Source organism: Aythya ferina (assembly GCF_964211825.1).
Source record: "Aythya ferina genome assembly, chromosome: 1".
NCBI lineage: Eukaryota > Metazoa > Chordata > Aves > Anseriformes > Anatidae > Aythya > Aythya ferina.
Genome location: NC_140296.1, coordinates 133,503,148 through 133,521,126, shown reverse-complemented (window position 1 = coordinate 133,521,126; position 17,979 = coordinate 133,503,148). Strand labels below are relative to the sequence as shown.

The following is a 17,979-nucleotide window of genomic DNA, read 5'->3' as shown; positions in this document are numbered from 1 at the left end:
AAGTCACAGGTAACTTCTTTGTCACAGTGCAGATGAAAAAACACATTCGTCTTCTACAGTCATACAGTGTAACTGTAGCCAGATTTATTTACATTATTTCCATTACCATAACTAAAGATTCCCCTGTTTTGGTAACTGCAGAATACTGGGCTATTATATCTTTGCAATCATGCAAACTAATCAGTTTATAATATTTTTGAATGTGAACAATTCATTTAGTATTAAATACAGAAATACCAATGATGTCTAACAGACTAAAAAAAAAGTTCTGCCATCGAAAGTATTTTTCCATCTAATAAATTACTTAATCTGTCTTAAAAATAGTATTTACTTAAATCTTGTATTCATATTCTCTCTGTTTTTCTATTATGCAAGTTCTGATGGGTATCAGCAGATATGATGGGTATCAGCAGGGATCCTTAATCTGATCCTTAATCTGATACATTATGGCAGTCTGTAATACATCCATGTTTTTCCTTATCTCTCATTCCTGTTTTCACAGAATCACAGAATCATTTAGGTTGGAAGAGACCTCCAAGATCACCTAGTCCAATGTCTGACCTAACACTAACAAGTCCTCCACTAAACCATATCACTGAGCTATCGCTAAGTTTTCCAGGGTTGACCGTTACACAAGTAGGCTCTGTATCAAGTGTCTACCATATATACATTGTATTTTTGTAAAAGCTGAAGTATCTTGAAATAATGAGCCACTAAGCTTTTCTGACATACCTATGAATTACCCTCTCTCACTAAGCTAGAAAAAAATTATCATGCAACTCTACTCCAGATTTTGCTTTTGTATTGTTGGTCATGCAACAGCAGAGGACTGGGCAACATGGCTGTGGAAGTAGTTTTCAGCGTTACATTGCAAAGCATTGTGTTGAACCTAAAGAGAAGCTCCAAAGTGACTGACTGAGAGGGCAGGAGAACTGGGAGGCAAGGCCAACCAAACTTTTCAGCTGGGGAAGGGGAGGAGGATACACAACCACACCAAAAAAATCTTATTATATTTGATTGTCCGAGCAAAGGAGCAAACCCCAGTAATTTGAATCCCGACAGATTTGGAATCCACTCACACTTCATTTTTAATTGAAATGAAACTTCTGAACAGAAGTACAGAAAAATTCGTCTGTAAGATGAAATTTTTACTGTTAAATTATTTAGTTCAATGAAATCACAGAATCACAGAATTTGTAGGTTGGAAGAGACCTCAAGATCATCGAGTCCAACCTCTGACCTAACACTAACAGTCCCCACTAAACCATATCCCTAAGCTCTACATCTAAACGTCTTTTAAAGACTTCCAGGGATGGTGACTCCACCACTTCCCTGGGCAGCCTGTTCCAATGTCTAACAAGACATGAGAGCATGTCTAGGTGTTTTGATTCACAGTTCTTTGCTGTATCTTTGGCCCTACTTTTATTCAGTGATACAGAAGAAAGGTTGTTTATTTTCTAATTAAGGCATCTTCGTAATTTGTAGGGAAGTTTTAATTTTTAATGTGATTAGTAAGTATCAGCAAAATTAGTACTTTCTACCATCTTAATACTTTGAGAAACAAAATATATCAAAGTATGGCATTTCCCTTTGTATACAAAACATACTACTTATCAATTTTGCTTGTGATTTTTCACAAGGTACCTTTGACAGTGCTGTAGTGCCACTGTCTGTTATTTTAAATAAAGAAGTCTTTCATTTTTGTACTAGTGAGAGACAGATGTTATTTAGAAGGAACAGATTTAAATTGGAACTCTCAAAATAGCTCAAATTTTCACTAGCCAAAGTTTGTTGGGTAAAAGTAGATGCCTAAAATACAAAAGAATTCTTCTGAGGTAACTGAAAGAAATGTTTCTGCCTCTCAAATTGCTGCAAAAACAAAAAATAACGTTTTTTCCAATATTTACTATGGATCAAATACAGCACACCTATTCCTAACATGCATTGGTATTAGTAATGAATAGGAACAGGATTTGTCACAGCAGATTTCTTCCTGACTTCTCTGGCCTTCACTTTTATTTATATTAGCAGAAGATAGAGAATTTTACCCCAGTAGGAGTAAACCCACTGAAAATGAAGAGTACCACTACTGAGAAGCCTAGCTTAACCAAACCCACTTACAGTTCCAAGTGCTTTGGACTGCAAGGATTTCAATGCATGTCAAAAGCCTACCCACTGTTGTTTGAATTTAGGCATGCAGGTACAGGTCTTTAGCAGAGGCAAAGACTCTTGAATTAAGAGTTTTCAGAATCACTACATTTTGTCTACTTCTAATCCTCCTAGAAACTTACTGAAAAGTTTAAAACTCCTAGGCTAGAATGAATGTTCATAAAGTTAGACAGAAAGGGCCCATTAACAGCTCTCATTACTCACAGTTGTTTGCTATGGAACCACATTTAATCTAAGCATTTTATATCAGTGTAGTGGAAGAACCATTCACTGGAGAGGAAAATCAGTCTCATTAATTGCTGACAGGCAGCAACACAAATTAAAATTCTGTTTTCTTATCTGATCTCTTGCTTCAAATGCTGATTATGTTTATAAAATGGAAGATCTGTATAAAAGTTTAAATGGAAGTGAAAGTTTGAAGCAGAGACTTGAAAAGTTTTAGGTTTTAAAAGGGTTGGAACATATTTTGAAATTGTCAATATATCTTTCTGGCTTATATCTATAATATGTGTTCTCAGGCTTTTTTCCTCTTGGAGCACTTTAGTTTTCATCAATGTTCTGATAAAACAGTTCCCTCAAAGTCTGTGAAAGAGCAGTGTTGAACATGTGTTCAGTTGTATTCACGTAAGTTCAGGTTCAAATAGATGGGGGCTGCCTGTTGATATGCTTAGATGTCATTTTCCCCCAAGACTGTCTTCCTAATGATACTTTTTATTAGTATCCCTTCTGCTTGCTCTTGTTTTTATAGTCTCTACTACACATTATTTCCACATAAGCTCTTAGGTCTAGATCGGACTTCTTTCTCTGCACACGTAATAATTTCATTCTTACTTGTTTCTTCGCATCTCTGTTCTGGTCTCCTCTTCCCCACTCACAGAATTTCCAATTCAAACTACATTTATGACTCGTAATCTTTTTTTTTTTCTTTTAGGAATATTGCATCAGTAGCTTTAGCATTTTTCCCCTTTTTGATCTCTGTACTGTTGATCCCTTATACCTTTTCTTCCTTTCTTTACCCTCTAGTAACTTTACTCACCTGTCTTAGCTACAAAGCTCCATGCACCATGCCGGCAGCTGATAATTTTCACTGCCTTTACCCATAAGTACCTTATAGCTACACCAACATGAATGTACAAACATAGTACGCATTTTCTTTCTTATTGAATGCATTATATAATACAGTTTTGTCCATATTCTTCCTACCTAAACTGAGCACGAGCTAACTTTAGCAGGCTTTTAACTTTAGATCTTTAGCAGTTGCTCTTGAAAGTCTCTTCTGCAACCAGTAATCATTAGTCATAAAATTCAGAGCAAGTCCAAACATGTTAAACAGCTTTTAAGACAAGGGGTTTATAATGCTTGTCAGCAGTGAATGTTTCAATAGTAGAGGCACCCTTGGGTTCAATGATTACAGCATATTTTCATATTGTTAATCCTCACTCATATAAATGCCCTGTTGCTTCCAGAAGGGTGGCTCTCTGAGAGAGAATTTGCGGAATAAAACTTAGAATAAGACCCATCAAACATTTGTTTATCAATGGGCTCACTTAAAGCATCAAAGTTAATCACATACCACGTTTATATATATGTACACAGATGAGAGAGAAATAAAAATGTTTGCAGGGTGGGGGCCTTCATTTTTAAAAGCCTCCCATATCATGCATACAGCAGTATTTAGACAGATTAAAATAATAGATAATATTTTACGACATTCGTTAAAACAAAATTTTGGTGTCATTCATCTGTATATTATTTTTACATAATTAGTGGAACAAAGAACCTTTACTATAATGACCACTATACATATTACATTACTTGTTTTGTTTTGCCTTTGTTATTTTCACAGCAACTACAGTGCACTGTTAGGGGTGTGGATCTATGGCTTTTTTGTGGTGATATTGCTGGTACTGGACCTTTTATATTACTCTTCAATGAACTATGATATTTGCAAACTTTACCTGGCACGGTGGGGAATCCAGGGAAAGTGGATGACACAAGGACAGAGCCGATGGATTAACCCTGCTCAGGATCCAAGCCAAGTACAGACACAGCATCAGCCTCAGCCACAGCCTCAAACGTCACAGACAGTACATACTTTAAAAGGAGATGCTTTAAGCCCACCTCTGGTGTCTTTTCAGAGTACATCTGCCTGGTAAGTATGTTAAGCCATTCTGTGATGTATTTTTTGACTCTCTTGTTTTGTAGTTTAAACAATGATCTGCATTTGGAAGTTTCTACAAATTCAGGCTGAGTGACACCATTTGAGAACCTAGCAGATAGTTCTTTATATTGTGAATTGTCTTACATAATTACTGCTTAGGAGTGATTTCTTATTCTGGAGTATTTTAAATTATCTTTTAATGTTGTTGTCTCAGAGAAATAGGTGCTGCCATTTTTCAGTGGTAAAGAGTTTTACTACACCTAGACAACATCCTTGTCTCTAAATTGAAGAGAAGTGATTTGAAGGGTGGACAGTTCAGTGGATAAGAATTGGCTGGATAGCCACACCCAGAGAGTGGTGGTGAAGGTCTCTCTGTCCAGGTGGATGCCAGTGACGAGTGGTGTCCCTCAGGAGTCCATCTTGGGACTGGTAGTGTTTGACGTCTTCATAAATGACATAGACAATGGGACTGAGCACACTCTTAGCACATTCGCAGATGACACCAAGCTGAGTGGTGCAGTTGGCACTATATGGGTAAGGGATGCCATCTAGAAGGACCTGGATAGACTTGAGAAGTGAGCACACATGAACCTCATGAAGCTCATCAAGGCCAATTGGAAGGTGCTGCATCTGGGTTGGGACAATCCGTAAGTACAGACTGCGGGATGAATGAATTGAGATCAGCCCTATGGAGAGGGACCTGGGGGTACTGTTGGATGAAACACTGGACATAAGCTGGCAATGTGCACTTGTAGTCCTGAAGGCCAACTGTATCCTGGGCTGCAACAGCAGAGGAGTGGCCAGCAGGTGAAGGGAGGTGATTATGCCCTTCTACTCTGCCCTCATGAGGTCTCATCTAGAAATACTGCATCCAGCTTTGTGGCCCCCAGCACAGGAAAGACATAGACCCATTAGAGGAGGTCCAGAGGAGGGCAACAAGGATCACCAGAGGACTAGATCACCACTCCTATGAAGAAGGCTGAGAGAGTTGGGGATGTTCAGCCTGGAGAAGAGAAGGTTCTTGCCCCCTTAAAGGGAGCTTATAAGACAGACTTTTTACAAGGGCATGTACTGATAGGACAAGGGGTATTGGTTTTAAACTAAAAGAGGGGAGGTTTAATGTTGTGGTTTAACCCAGCTGGCAGCTAAGCACCACACAGCCATTCGCTCACCCTCCCCACTCCCTCTCTGGGATGGGGGAGAGAATCAGGAAAATGAAGCCTGTGGGTTGAGATAGAGACAGTTTATTAGGACAGAAAATAAAGGAAAATAATAATAATAGTGATAATAGTAATACTACTAATAATGAGTACAAAGAAGTGATGCACAGTGCAATTGCTCACCACCCACTGACCGATGCCCAGCCTATCCCCAAGCAGCTGGTCCCCCCACCCCGGCTAGCCACCCCTATATATTGTTTAGCATGATGCTAGATGGTATGGAATACCCCTTTGGCCGGTTTGGGTCAGCTCTCCTGGGTCTGTCCCCTCCCAGCTCCCGCTGCACTCCCAGCCTGCCCGCTGGCAGGACAGTGTGAGAAGCTGAAGTCCTTGGCTTGGTGTAAGCACTGCTCTGCAACAATTAAAGCATCAGTGTGTTATCAACATTATTCTCATCCTAAATCCAAAACACAGCACCATGCCAGCTACCAGCAGGAAAAATAACTCTATCCTACCTGAAACCAGGACATTTAGTTTAAGGAAGAAATTCTCCACTCAGAGAATGGCAAGGCACTGGCAGAGACTTCCCAGAGAATCTGTGGATGCCCCATTCCTGGAGGTGTTGAAGGCAAGGTTGGATGGGACTTTGGGCAACCTAGTCTGGTGGGAGGTGTCCCTGCCCATGGCAGGGAGATTGGAATTAAGTGGTTCTAAAGGTCTCTTTCAACTCAAGCCATTCTGTGATTCTGCTCTATGGTACAAATAAATTACAAATAAAGATTTGTTTCTGCATCAACCATTATAAAGTTAATTTTCATTTGGTACCAAAGACAATTTGCTGTGTGTATCTACGTGTCTGTTGGTCTGGTTTTAAAAGACTGTATAAATATCAACAGTGCAATAACTTCAATGTGAGATGTCACCAATGCACACCATTTGTGGCATGAGACACAGAAGCAATATGAAAACCAGGTTAGTTTTTTATATGCATAGCTGAAAAAGCATACCTGAATCTCATTTGACAGAATGACACAAGTAGGCTACTGTAAAGTTAAATGAAACCAAAACAAAACAAAAGAAAAAAAACAAACATGCCTAATGGGAGACGGATTCAGGAGTAGCAAGAACATAAAAAGAAGAAACTGAGGACTGATAACCATGGGACAAAATGTCATTGAATGATTTTTGCCTGTTTTTTACCAAAGAAAACAGAATCAAAGGAAGACAGACGAATAAACCAATACTCTGAATGAGGTGTCAAAAGAGGCAGGTGATTTTTTTCATGGCAAGAAGAGTTTTCTAGACTTGTCCTGGAGGGAAAGGGCGGAAAGTCACCAGTGCAATTTAGAAGTGTTCCAGAGGGCTAGACACCGAGATTTGGCAAAATTAAGTGATCCAAGAATGAGCAGGGTGAAAAAGATGACAGCAGTTCCTGAAGCTGTAGAGCATATAAAGACAGTGTTGGTCTTGATCTGAAACCTTTGGATGGCACTCTTTTGTAAAAAAGGATATTAGCAGCAGTCCTTTTATTTCATAACTTGCTCTTTAGTTTTAAAAGAAAATCTAGAGCAAAAAGGTTGAAGATTTTTTGGGATAGAAAAGGTAATGATAGTATGACCAAGGAAAAGGATCAGTGAGAAAGGAACTCATTTGGTGTAGCAGTCAGTACTGACTGAATATATTCAGTGCAGCTCAGACTTAAAGGACCATTATATTACAGCAGATGGTGTCCAAATGGAAGAGTCCCAATAATGCTCCATAAGGTAGATACTTGCTCGTACTTAGTTATAAGCATTCTTCCTTTCCTCTTCTTCCTCTTCCCTTCTTTTTTCCTTCTTCCAGTCCCTGCAGCTTTTTTGCACATGGAATTCCCAGTCTTTAGTTGGAATTGCCGTACAGCTTAAAACCAACATTTGTAATACAGTATTGGTGGTTTAGCTTCATACTTACGTGTGTATACAAAAATGTAATAACTTTATTTTATATTTGTGTTTATATATTTAAAATATTAGGCCTGGCTATATTAGTTGCTTGTTCTGCCAAACTATTACAAATCGAAGGAAACTCTCCAGTAATTTTTGAAGGATTCTTAATCAACTTCCATTCCTGACTTTTGCTGTTCTTTTTCTGTGCTTTTTTTTGAAGCATTAAGTGGGGATTGTATGTTAGGATCAGGTGAGCATATCACACATGCTCCTTTTCCTGTGTTTGCAGGAGATGAGCATTGATAAATCGCTGCTGTAACCTTCACCACTTCCCCACTGCACTGTGTGCCTATGCTCCCAACAGCTCCCATAATATTTTTTTTTCTTAATTCCTTTCATTGCTCAATGAAAGAAATAAGTAGATGTCTCCTTAGCAAATCCGTGTTTATCCCTTGTATTCTGGCACATAAGATACTACAGGAAATGCCATATTTTCAAGTTTATAACCTGCTACTTTTGAAACTTACAACCTTTCAACTAAGTGCATAGATGTTGTGGTGGCTTTATGCTGCTGGGCAGCTGAGCTCCACCAGAAGTGCCCTCTCACTCCCCCTTCTCAGCAGAAGAAAGGAAGAAAAAACATGTGGGACAGAAAAAAATAAAAAGCTTATGGATTGAGATAAAGGTAATTTAATTAAAGGGAAAAGAAAGAGGGGAAAAAAAAGCCACACAGAAGCACAGAGAAGAAAAAAAAAATACTTCCTATCAACAAGCAACATTCAGCTATGTCCCAGGAAGCAGGGTCTGTATACACGTAGTGGTTGTTTGGGGGGAGAGACATCTTCATAACAAGAGCACCCCCTCTCCTTCCCCTTCCCCAGCTTTTATTGCTGTGTGGCACCACTTGGTATGGCATATCCCTTTGGTTGGTTTAGGTGAGCTGCCCTGGTATGTCCCCTCCCCACCACTTGCCCATCCCCAGCCTGCTGGCTTTGGGGGCTGGAGGGAGTCTTGGTGCTGTAGGGCACAGCACAGCACAGCAATAGACAAAACACTGGTGCAATATCAGGGTTGTTTGTGGTTTGATACCAATGCTGTTCTACCTACAGGTGCAGAACACTGCACTCATATATGGGCTGCTGTGGGGGAAATTAATTCCATCCCAGCCAGACCCAGCACAGGTGTCTCAAAAACGCAGTAGGCAGTGGTGATCGTAGGCAAGGTGATTAGCATGTGGAAGAGGCTTTTGAGTAAAGAGGTCTTTCAGAAAAATAGACTTGTGTACTACAGCAAGTGCTAAGACAGTAGGGAGTAAGAGAAGGTTCCCTGGCTATTTATTTCTCCATTAGATAATCTGCAGGTTATATACATGGAAAATATGGTAATTTTGCAATATACATGTATATATATAAATTAAGTTTAGCTTCTGTTTAGAGTCTGTTTCTGCTGCAGTCTATGTTTGATGAATGACCTTAGTACCGTCTTCTCAAAATTCAATCATACTGTTAGTGAAGAAGTGCAGTGGAGTTAAAGGATTTATCATTTTCACCACTGTCTTTAAGATTGCTCAATTATTCACATTTTGTTGTTTTCCATTTTATACTTGAACTTCCATTATTGCAGATGATGACACCAGCCTCTTGAACTGCTTTGGTAACAGCAAGATTCCAGTTATAAAATCAACTTTTCAGTTTGTGTTCACATTTTTGAAGTGTCTTAAACCTATCCCTGCTTTTCCAGTCATAGAGAAAATGTGTGTTTTTCTTTAGCATCTCACAAACACATTTACATATATATGGGTGGTGTCATGCAGAGCAGCTCCAGATTACAGATGGGCTTTCTTTCAATTCAAAAAAAACAGGAAAATAGAAAATAGATTTTTTAATCCTGTGAGATATTAATATATCCCAGGGCATAAAAACTTAAATACTGTTTAAAACGTTTTGCAAAAAAGTTCACAAGTTTTCATGATGACAAAAGTTGTCAGTTATTAGCTTCCTGTACTACATTTATCATAATACAGTTAGAAAAAAAAAAAGCTAGAAGACGGTACATTGTGATAATGGGGAAGTGATTCTTGTATATCAAGAATCAAAGCAGCACTCTCTATTGCAGTCTCCTATTGCAGAGGACAGAAAGTGTAAGAAAGCATCCCAAGAACAAAGTCAGGATTAACCTATGATTTGTAAAGTAGTTTGGGATCTTCCTGGATTAAAAAACAATGTAAGTGCTTAATATTTCATCATTTTCTTTCTTGTTCTAGTTTAAATGCTGTGGCGGCTAGCAAATGTGACATCCATCTACAAGAAGGGCCGGAAGGTAGACCTGGGAAACTATAGGCCTGTCAGTTTGACCTCAGTGCCAGGGAAGCTCATGGAGCAGATTATCTTGAGTGTCATCATGTGGCACTTGCAGGGCAACCAGGCGATCAGGCCCAGTCAGCATGGGTTTATGAAAGGCAGGTCCTGCTTGACGAGCCTGATCTCCTATGACAAAGTGATGTGCTTAGTGGATGAGGGAAAGGCTGTGGATGTGGTCTACCTTGACTTTAGTAAGGCTTTGGACACCGTTTCCCACAACATTCTCCTCAAGAAACTGGCTCTTGGCTTGGGCTGGTGTACGCTTCGTTGGGTTTCAAACTGTCTGGATAGCTGGGCCCAAAGAGTTTTGGTGAATGGAGCTAAATCCAGTTGAAGGCTAGGACCAACATAACTGTAAAAACATAAGAAGCTTAAAAACTAAAACAAAACTAGGGAAATCGCTTTCTGATCCTGGAAGAGCCAGATCATGAAACTGGCTTTGCACTGTGTATCCCTTTTCCTGCCTGGACTCTTACGTGATGTCAGGGCAGGAGACCAGCAAAACGGATGGGAGACTTGGAAGCAAGCACCTCAAATTCCTTAATGCTCCAACTTTTGTTTACTTGCCACTACACTATAATTATGGAAATAAATGGAAATGTTTAATTTTGAATTTCACAACTTTCATTTAAACAATTCAAGATACATAAATAAGTGCTTTCTTTGTTGTTTTTAGAAATTCACTACTGACGTGAAGACAATATGCAAAGCTTCTGCCCACTTCAGTCTGAATCCCAGCAAACCTTCTAAATGTTGATAGGCACTGCTTCTTCTGTTGATACATAAATAGCACATGTGGTTCATTTCATGCCTATTCTCTTTTTGCTTTTGTTCTGTAATAGACCCAATAATGCAACATTTATTTCTTCACATTCGTGTAAACTGCATATTCATTGGATATGAGATGATCGATATTCCCTATGTAGTTATTTCTCAGCCTGTCCATCAACCTGGGACTGTCATATTCATCAACATTATGAAAGTCTTTCCTTTAAATGAACTGTACAGTTAAAGTGATTTAACTATCTTAAATGTGGTAATGAATTGTCAGAAAACATCAATTAGTAGAAAAGTGAGTAGTTAAATGGAAAGCTGAAAGTTATTGATAAATGAACTCTTCATGCTGAGAAATGAAAGCTAGTCAAAATACTGGAAACCAATTCTGAACAACTTCCATATTTAAATTTTCTCTTATATTTTGAGTAGATTTTCTTGCAGCCAGATCCTTAACTTATCTAGATAATAACAGACTGAGAGTGTAGCACTGCTGAGGTAGCAGATAGCATTTAATTCATGTGAAATTAGAAGAAATCAGTTAAGACTGCAATTTTACTGTATAATGTAACAACACTATAGTGTCATATACAGGAATGAGTATGACATTGCAAGTTTTATCAACAAAACCCATCATTTCTCTCACAGCAAACACCACTTAATTTTAAAGATGGTTAGAGCTATTTGGATAGTTCTTTCTCCTACCCCTTACCTTCACCTTGGAGTCAGATGCTCAACAGCACATACACTTTTCATACTGAGAAATAAAATGACAAGCTCTGAAGCTCCTTGCATAGATTCTGAAGTATCACAGAGAAACTTTAAAGCATCCCCAAGCACTTTTCAAATAAGCTGAGTACAACTTCTGAGCTTCAAGGAAAAGTACTCATATATATATATTCATGCCTCAGTCTGTCCGTTTCACACTTCAAAGGTGTCCAGGCTGGGTGATTTGAACTTCATATCTGCATTTAAAAATCCAGTTCAGGTGCTCAGAGTCACCCTTGATTTAGATCTGTAAATACAAATGTAGCTGAAAATCAGCTTAGCTGCATTTGACATATTGTTAAGAGCAGCTGTATCTGGCAAATGCAAGAAAGAGCGAGTTGATCCCATACTTGTATTGAATTATGCAACCTCAGCTGAGTTAAACTTTGACTGGCAGGGAGCAAAACTTATTGCTAATAAAATGCAATTAATTGCTTTTAGTTTTCTAGAGTCTAAATAAGGCAGATGGACAAGAAAGTGAGAGGGATAATCAACAGCTTCAGCCAATGACTTTGCAGGTGGCAGAAGAGATGAAAGGGAAAGTGGCAAGGAGCTGGCGTTACTGATCCAAACAGGAAAGCCTTCCTGCATTCATGGAAAGTTGCAGCAGGATTTCTGAGTAGGAAATTTGGCATAACTTACAAGATTTCAGAAATGAAAGAAAATATATCTTGAAAAATTAAAAAAGGGGGGAGGGGGAAGGAAATGATGGACAGAATATTATCAATCTTAAATAGGCTACACCTCAGAAAACTACTAAAAACCTGTAAAATTACTATATATGTACACTGTGTGTTTTTAACAGAAGTGAGAATGAAGAAGAAGAAAGCAAAAATCCAGTGGAAATAAGAGCCTATGAATTAAAATCCCATTGCTGTTAGTGTCTGGGAAAGTCAACTCCAGCATATATTTTAGTTATGAAGAAACAGATAACTTACCTCCTAACTCAAGGAGGAACAAGCAAGTAGTACAGCTGAAGGTCATGTACTGACCAGTTCATATCTCAGAATTATTACTAAACAACAGCTGTATGTAATAATTCTTTTATAGAGTTGCAGAAGATCTGTTCAAGTATGCTAACATTTCTGCATGAAATAATGGCACACTGTAGAATTCCAAACAATAATCATAAAAAGCTGATGTGATGATGCTGAATCTATGACCGTACATGGTAACAATGTCAGACAATTATTTGCAGTGACAGTTGAGTTCACAGATCTCCCACATCATTACTTTAATTGTTACTGTTCCCCGATTAGATCATGATGCAGCAAGCAATTAGGCATTTCATCAGAAAAGTGATAAAGCATGTTTGTATGACCTTGGTTTTATAATGATCTTTCACTGCACAGTTTAAGAAAAGGCCAGCAATTAGACACAGTCAGTTTGTTCATCATTAGGAAAGTATCAGATAAATGGTTGTTTAAGTCTCAAAAGTAAAATAGATCAAAAAGCATTGAAATTTGGGGAACATTAGAGTCATTTTACTGTCCATTAGGTCAGGAGAGAACACACCAATCAGGAAACCATTTTCAAGAACTGAAAATGTTATGGAGAAGTTACATTACCAACATTGCAATAAATATATGTACACAGGTATCTATAACCATAATTGTAAAGAAAATCTATTCACTGGAAAAAAAAAAAAAAAAAAAAAAACACCTCTGAAAAGACTTGGAAGTCAACTGTAAAATGTTTCTTGGAAATCACAAATGCTAGGGAGGTGAACCCAAATTTAAGACATTAAACAGAAGGAAGATGACAAATGCAGCTCAAACAATTAAAAATGCCACTAATGGCAATGTCCAATGGCAGGTGTTGACATGGTCCCAAAACAGAACAAGTAGGCAAGCCTGAGACATAGTACTTTAAACATCAGAGAAGACAGGCTAGTCAGCACAATTACATAGCCTACACAGAGCAGCATCACAGGAATAATTGGTTGAAAGTGGGCACACAGCTTAAACTACAGGAACCTATGTAAAAAGTAGCTACGTGGGAAATAAATAGACCGGCTCACTTTACATCCTGGTAGGGTAATCTGTTTCCTGTTGTTTGTGAGTGCTGGTAACCTGTACTTACGCTCCAAAGAGCCTGAAAGATGGAATAGTGGTGGAGACATGGCCATTTACAGCAAATGTTAAAAGCAGCGATGGAAAGGTGTTTGCTCAGAGGTTCATGCAATCACTTTGCAGAACAGTGACTGATGGGCTTAAATCTAAAATGGTGCAAGGTCTGCCTGCAGTTTTCCTGAAGGATGGATGCTCTAGCACATAGCTGAGTAGTTTATGCACAAAGGAGTCTTCATAGTTAGGGGAACTTTGTGATAATAGTGGTGAGTCATACCACTGAGGTGGATTTGCATTAGAGCAATTCTTTGCAGTCATTAAAGTGATGCTGCTCTGAGAGCTGAAACACAGTGAACAGCCTGCCTCCTTCCTGTTGAAAAACATTACTATCACATAGCAGCATGTGGAAAAGTAGTTGCAGTGAGTTTCATCAAAAATTATAGTAAACTAATTAAAGTCATTAAGTATATTCTAGGTTGATTAGTGATACAGATTTTAATCAGTCATGCAGACAAGGGCGGCAAGATATTTTCCATTGCATTCCCAACTTCTCAGCTCTTGGAAGTGATACGTCATTGGGAGCTGATGAGCACAGTACCTTTCATCTGTATTATGCTAGCAGGTCATCTCGATCACAGTTCCACCTAAAATATTCTAAAGAAATTCTGATTGGAAAGCAGCCAGAATTCACCCTTTCTAATCACCAAAAAACTCTCAGTGACTGAAGCTAATATAACTGATACCATCTACAAAAAATGCTTGCTTAATTTAATTTTTTAGACATTTTGAAGAAAATTGTATGGGGGGCTGCGGGTTGACTTTTTCTTTTTTACTATTCAGTGAAGCCTCTCAAAGCTCAGAGTAAGAATGGTGTTCCAGCTGAAAAGAGCCCTACTGTTTGCTTGCACTACTAAAAGAAGATAAAAATGTGGATGAATTTTTGTAAATGTGTTAAGAATACAAACAAATTGTGATGCTATTGAAACCAAAAATAAATTTGGTTCATCATTTGCCAGCTGTCGCTCAGGTTGACTCTTCTCTTTTCCTTGGAAATACATAAAGTAAAAGGAACTCAGAGTGAAAATACCTGAAGCAGTCCAACAACTATTCCAAATACTTAACTTGAGTATATCCACAAGATGATGCTAGCAGAAATGGGGCAGGTTTTGGAGGGGTTACAGACAAGTAAAGTAACAGAAAAAGGGCTTGCACAGCATTAGGATAGTGACAAAAGTAATCCACATCTTCCCATTTTAAGTCCCGATCTTCCAGTGTTTGTTGCATGGGAAATCTTTGTCTCATTTTCTTAGTTCCTTTATTCCATTTAGATTAGTGCAAACATGGTCTGGAAAGCTTTAGAAAACAAAAGTAATGAAAAACTAAGGAACTGGCTGTCATTTATCCTATCTTTCTTAAAGTCAGTTCTCATGACCACTGGCTATAGCTGGAGTTACATTCTGCTCCTATATGTTAGAGAAGTAAATAAATACTTGATAGTCTGAGATGTATTTATCTTCACAGTGCTTATGTACATTTTGTTATTTCAGTTTGAGAGATGAGGCAGAAAAGCTTACCTGTTGCAGAGGGCCCTGCTGGAAGTATTTGACAAGAGCAGGAAACTGGCCCAGCCCTCTCCCCCCAGGCTGCAGTTTCCAGGGGATCAGACCTCCTTGAAAACTGGGAGGCAGTAAGCCTGGGATAGTGGAGGTGAGCAGAAGGCTTTAGATTAGGGCTCCAACAGTCCAAGTGCAATGTGCTCTACACACAAACATAAGCGAACACTGATTTTTCCAACTGGGCTCTGTTCCTCACCTGACATGATGTGAGGAAATGCCATGGCAGCACACTGAGTAGGATTGCTTGCGCAGTGCAGTACATGATCTAGTGCTTTGGCAAGGTTCTAAGAGACTGCCAGAGAGGAGACAAAGGGGTCATGAAAGGATTTACAAACTGCTGCCTCTCCATGCAGTTTCTACGTGTCACTCCCTTAGTTCCATAAAGTGTTACAAAGATTAGCCATATGTCAAACTATAATATGGCTCTTAAAGACAGAGCATACTGTTCTTTGCTTTGGTGTCTTAAATTTAGAACACCTTACCTGGGCAGCAATGCTCCTGCCTCACAGCTCCGAGGTCACACATTTTGTATTATGTAGTAGAAACAGGGGAGATAAGGTACACGGTAAAAGCACATCACCTGCCTGACTGTTCAGTTGTAGGTACTGCTGGTAGAGTATCCTGGAACCATCTAAGATACTTGAATACATTAGGCAACTACACACCATGTATTTCCTATGCTGTGTGATAGCTAAGCAAGCTAATTATATTATTGAGTATATAAAGATGGAGATGCTAATTATAAGAGATGCTAATTAGTGAGTTGTTATCTCACTAGTAGTGGTGAGAATGCTGGAGGGAAACATCAGCTTCACTTGTGCCCGTAGCAGAAAACACTGCAATGGCAGATGCAAAGGCATTCAGAAAAAAGCTGCAGAGCTTGTTTGACTTAGGAAAGTCTGATAAACTGTGAGAAGTTTAAGAAGCTCAAGGATAAAAGAACATTAAAAAGCAATTTGATCCCAGTCTCTAAATTCTATGTGAGGAGATTTCAGATAATGGAGGGCTGTAGCAAACAAAGAAAAGAAAAAAACAACAATACCTGGTACATCAATTTATACATGTACAAATCTAGACTGGCAATAAAGAGCAGGATTAACCTCCATCAATTTAGCCATCTGAAATTCGGGCATCTACTCCAAGCAAGTTATTTAGGCCTCCTCACTAACACACTGAGAGAGGTGTTTCCAGAGGGCTATTCAAACCACCTCTGTTAGGATGGATTGAATCACTTGGATGCCTCGCTCTCTTGGTTTTGTTGTTGGTCAGTATGTTGAAGATGACCTTATACACATCACTGACATTGAACCAGCTGAAGTTTGCATGTGTGTGTGTTCATTGCACTGAAGTTTTTTTTCAAGGTTGGTCATAGTCCAAGGAAATGTCTTGAGATGCACCAGAATACTCTTTATGTGTCATTGTAAAGCTAGGCATGATGGCTTCTGGAATATAAGCAAGAACCACAGGCTGGGAATGTAGGACTGCACAGGAGGCTAAGCAGAGGACCCTAAGCTGAACTGTTCTTTGAAATCTGGGTTAGCTGGGGAATATGTGAGGCTGGGTTCCCAGAAGACTCGTACCAACATCAGTTTTTCTAGCATTGCATTTTCATCAGACTTACAGAGTAGTCAGAAAACAGGGGGCCACAGCTGCACATCAAAATCACACAGTGCTTTTTCCAATGGTTCCCTCCACTATTTGGGAACATGAGGGACAAACATGGCCTTCCTTCTCTCCACCTCTTCCAATAAATGCTTGATAATGCAGCTGCGGCATAATAGCTGCTGATGCCAGTGGGACTATGTGGTGGTTGCATAATCAAACCAAAGAATGGAAATCTCTGGGCAAATTCTCATCTCACCTGCGAAATCCTCATCTCTACTGCTCTGTGGGAACAGAAAGCTGATGGTTATAGGAGGGCTGAGAAGGTGAGGATTATTTTAGTGTGTAGCTGGCTTCTGATTTTTTATTTACAAGTGTTGTAAGATTGTAGTGGACACAAGAACATTGACACAGCACATCAGGATTCTCTGTTGCAGTGTGTGCATGTGATACTTGTTGAATTATTCATTGTGAATTATTACTTTCTTTCCGCCTCTAATATTAGAGTGCACAGCTGAAAACCACAGTCATCACTGGTCAACTGCAAAACACATAAATATCTGTCATGAAGAAATGAGCATGCATTGGATCCACAATACAAACGTGCATCCACAAACAAGTGAATAAATAATGAATAATATGGAACTAACAGAGAATAACCACCAGCTGGCCTTAATAAATGCTCAAAACAAAAATCTCCATGATTCATAAATTATCATTCAAACCAAATGATACCAAGCAGAATACCTCCTCCAGATGACGCCAAGCACACACTGTTCTTTTTTCTCTGCACTCAAGAAATGCTCTTCAGTAGGGCTCACACACTGCCACTAACCCAGAGAAGGGCGACGAAGCTGGTGAGGGGCCTGGAGAACAAGTCCTACGAGGAGCGGCTGAGGGAGCTGGGCTTGTTCAGCCTGGAGAAGAGGAGGCTCAGGGGCGACCTTATCGCTCTTTATAGGTACCTCAAGGGAGGCTGTAGCGAGGTAGGGGTTGGTCTGTTCTCCCACGTGCCTGGTGACAGGACGAGGGGGAATGGGCTAAAGTTGCGCCAGGGGAGTTTTAGGTTAGATGTTAGGAAGAACTTCTTTACTGAAAGGGTTGTTAGACACTGGAACAGGCTGCCCAGGGAAGTGGTGGAGTCACCATCCCTGGAAGTCTTTAAAAGACGTTTAGATGTAGAGCTTAGGGATATGGTTTAGTGGGGACTGTTAGCATTAGGTCAGAGGTTGGACTCGATGATCTTGAGGTCTCTTCCAACCTAGAAATTCTGTGATTCTGTGATTCTGTAACCCATGCACAAGGCGCCTGTTGCAGCTAAAGGAAACTTTGCAGCCCAGTGTCTAGATGCAGCCCTGGGATGATACAAAAACAA

The 17,979-nt window shown here is 39.3% G+C and overlaps 1 protein-coding gene across 7 annotated transcripts in view; it reads left to right on the top strand.

The window, feature by feature from the left end:
- The window catches only part of SHISAL1 (shisa like 1), a 106,268-nt gene that overhangs the window by 44,463 nt on the left and 43,826 nt on the right, over positions 1-17,979 (top strand). For 3 of the 7 annotated variants that reach the window (XR_014688341.1, XM_084505822.1, XM_084505823.1), the window contains exon 4: positions 4,016-4,321. Coding sequence is in view for 6 of the 7 variants with exons in the window: in XM_084505822.1 (XP_084361948.1) it covers positions 4,016-4,321 (306 nt within the window). In the remaining variant the exon portion in view is untranslated. The other 4 variants (XM_084505820.1, XM_084505821.1, XM_084505825.1 and 1 more) reach the window with 3 other exon arrangements.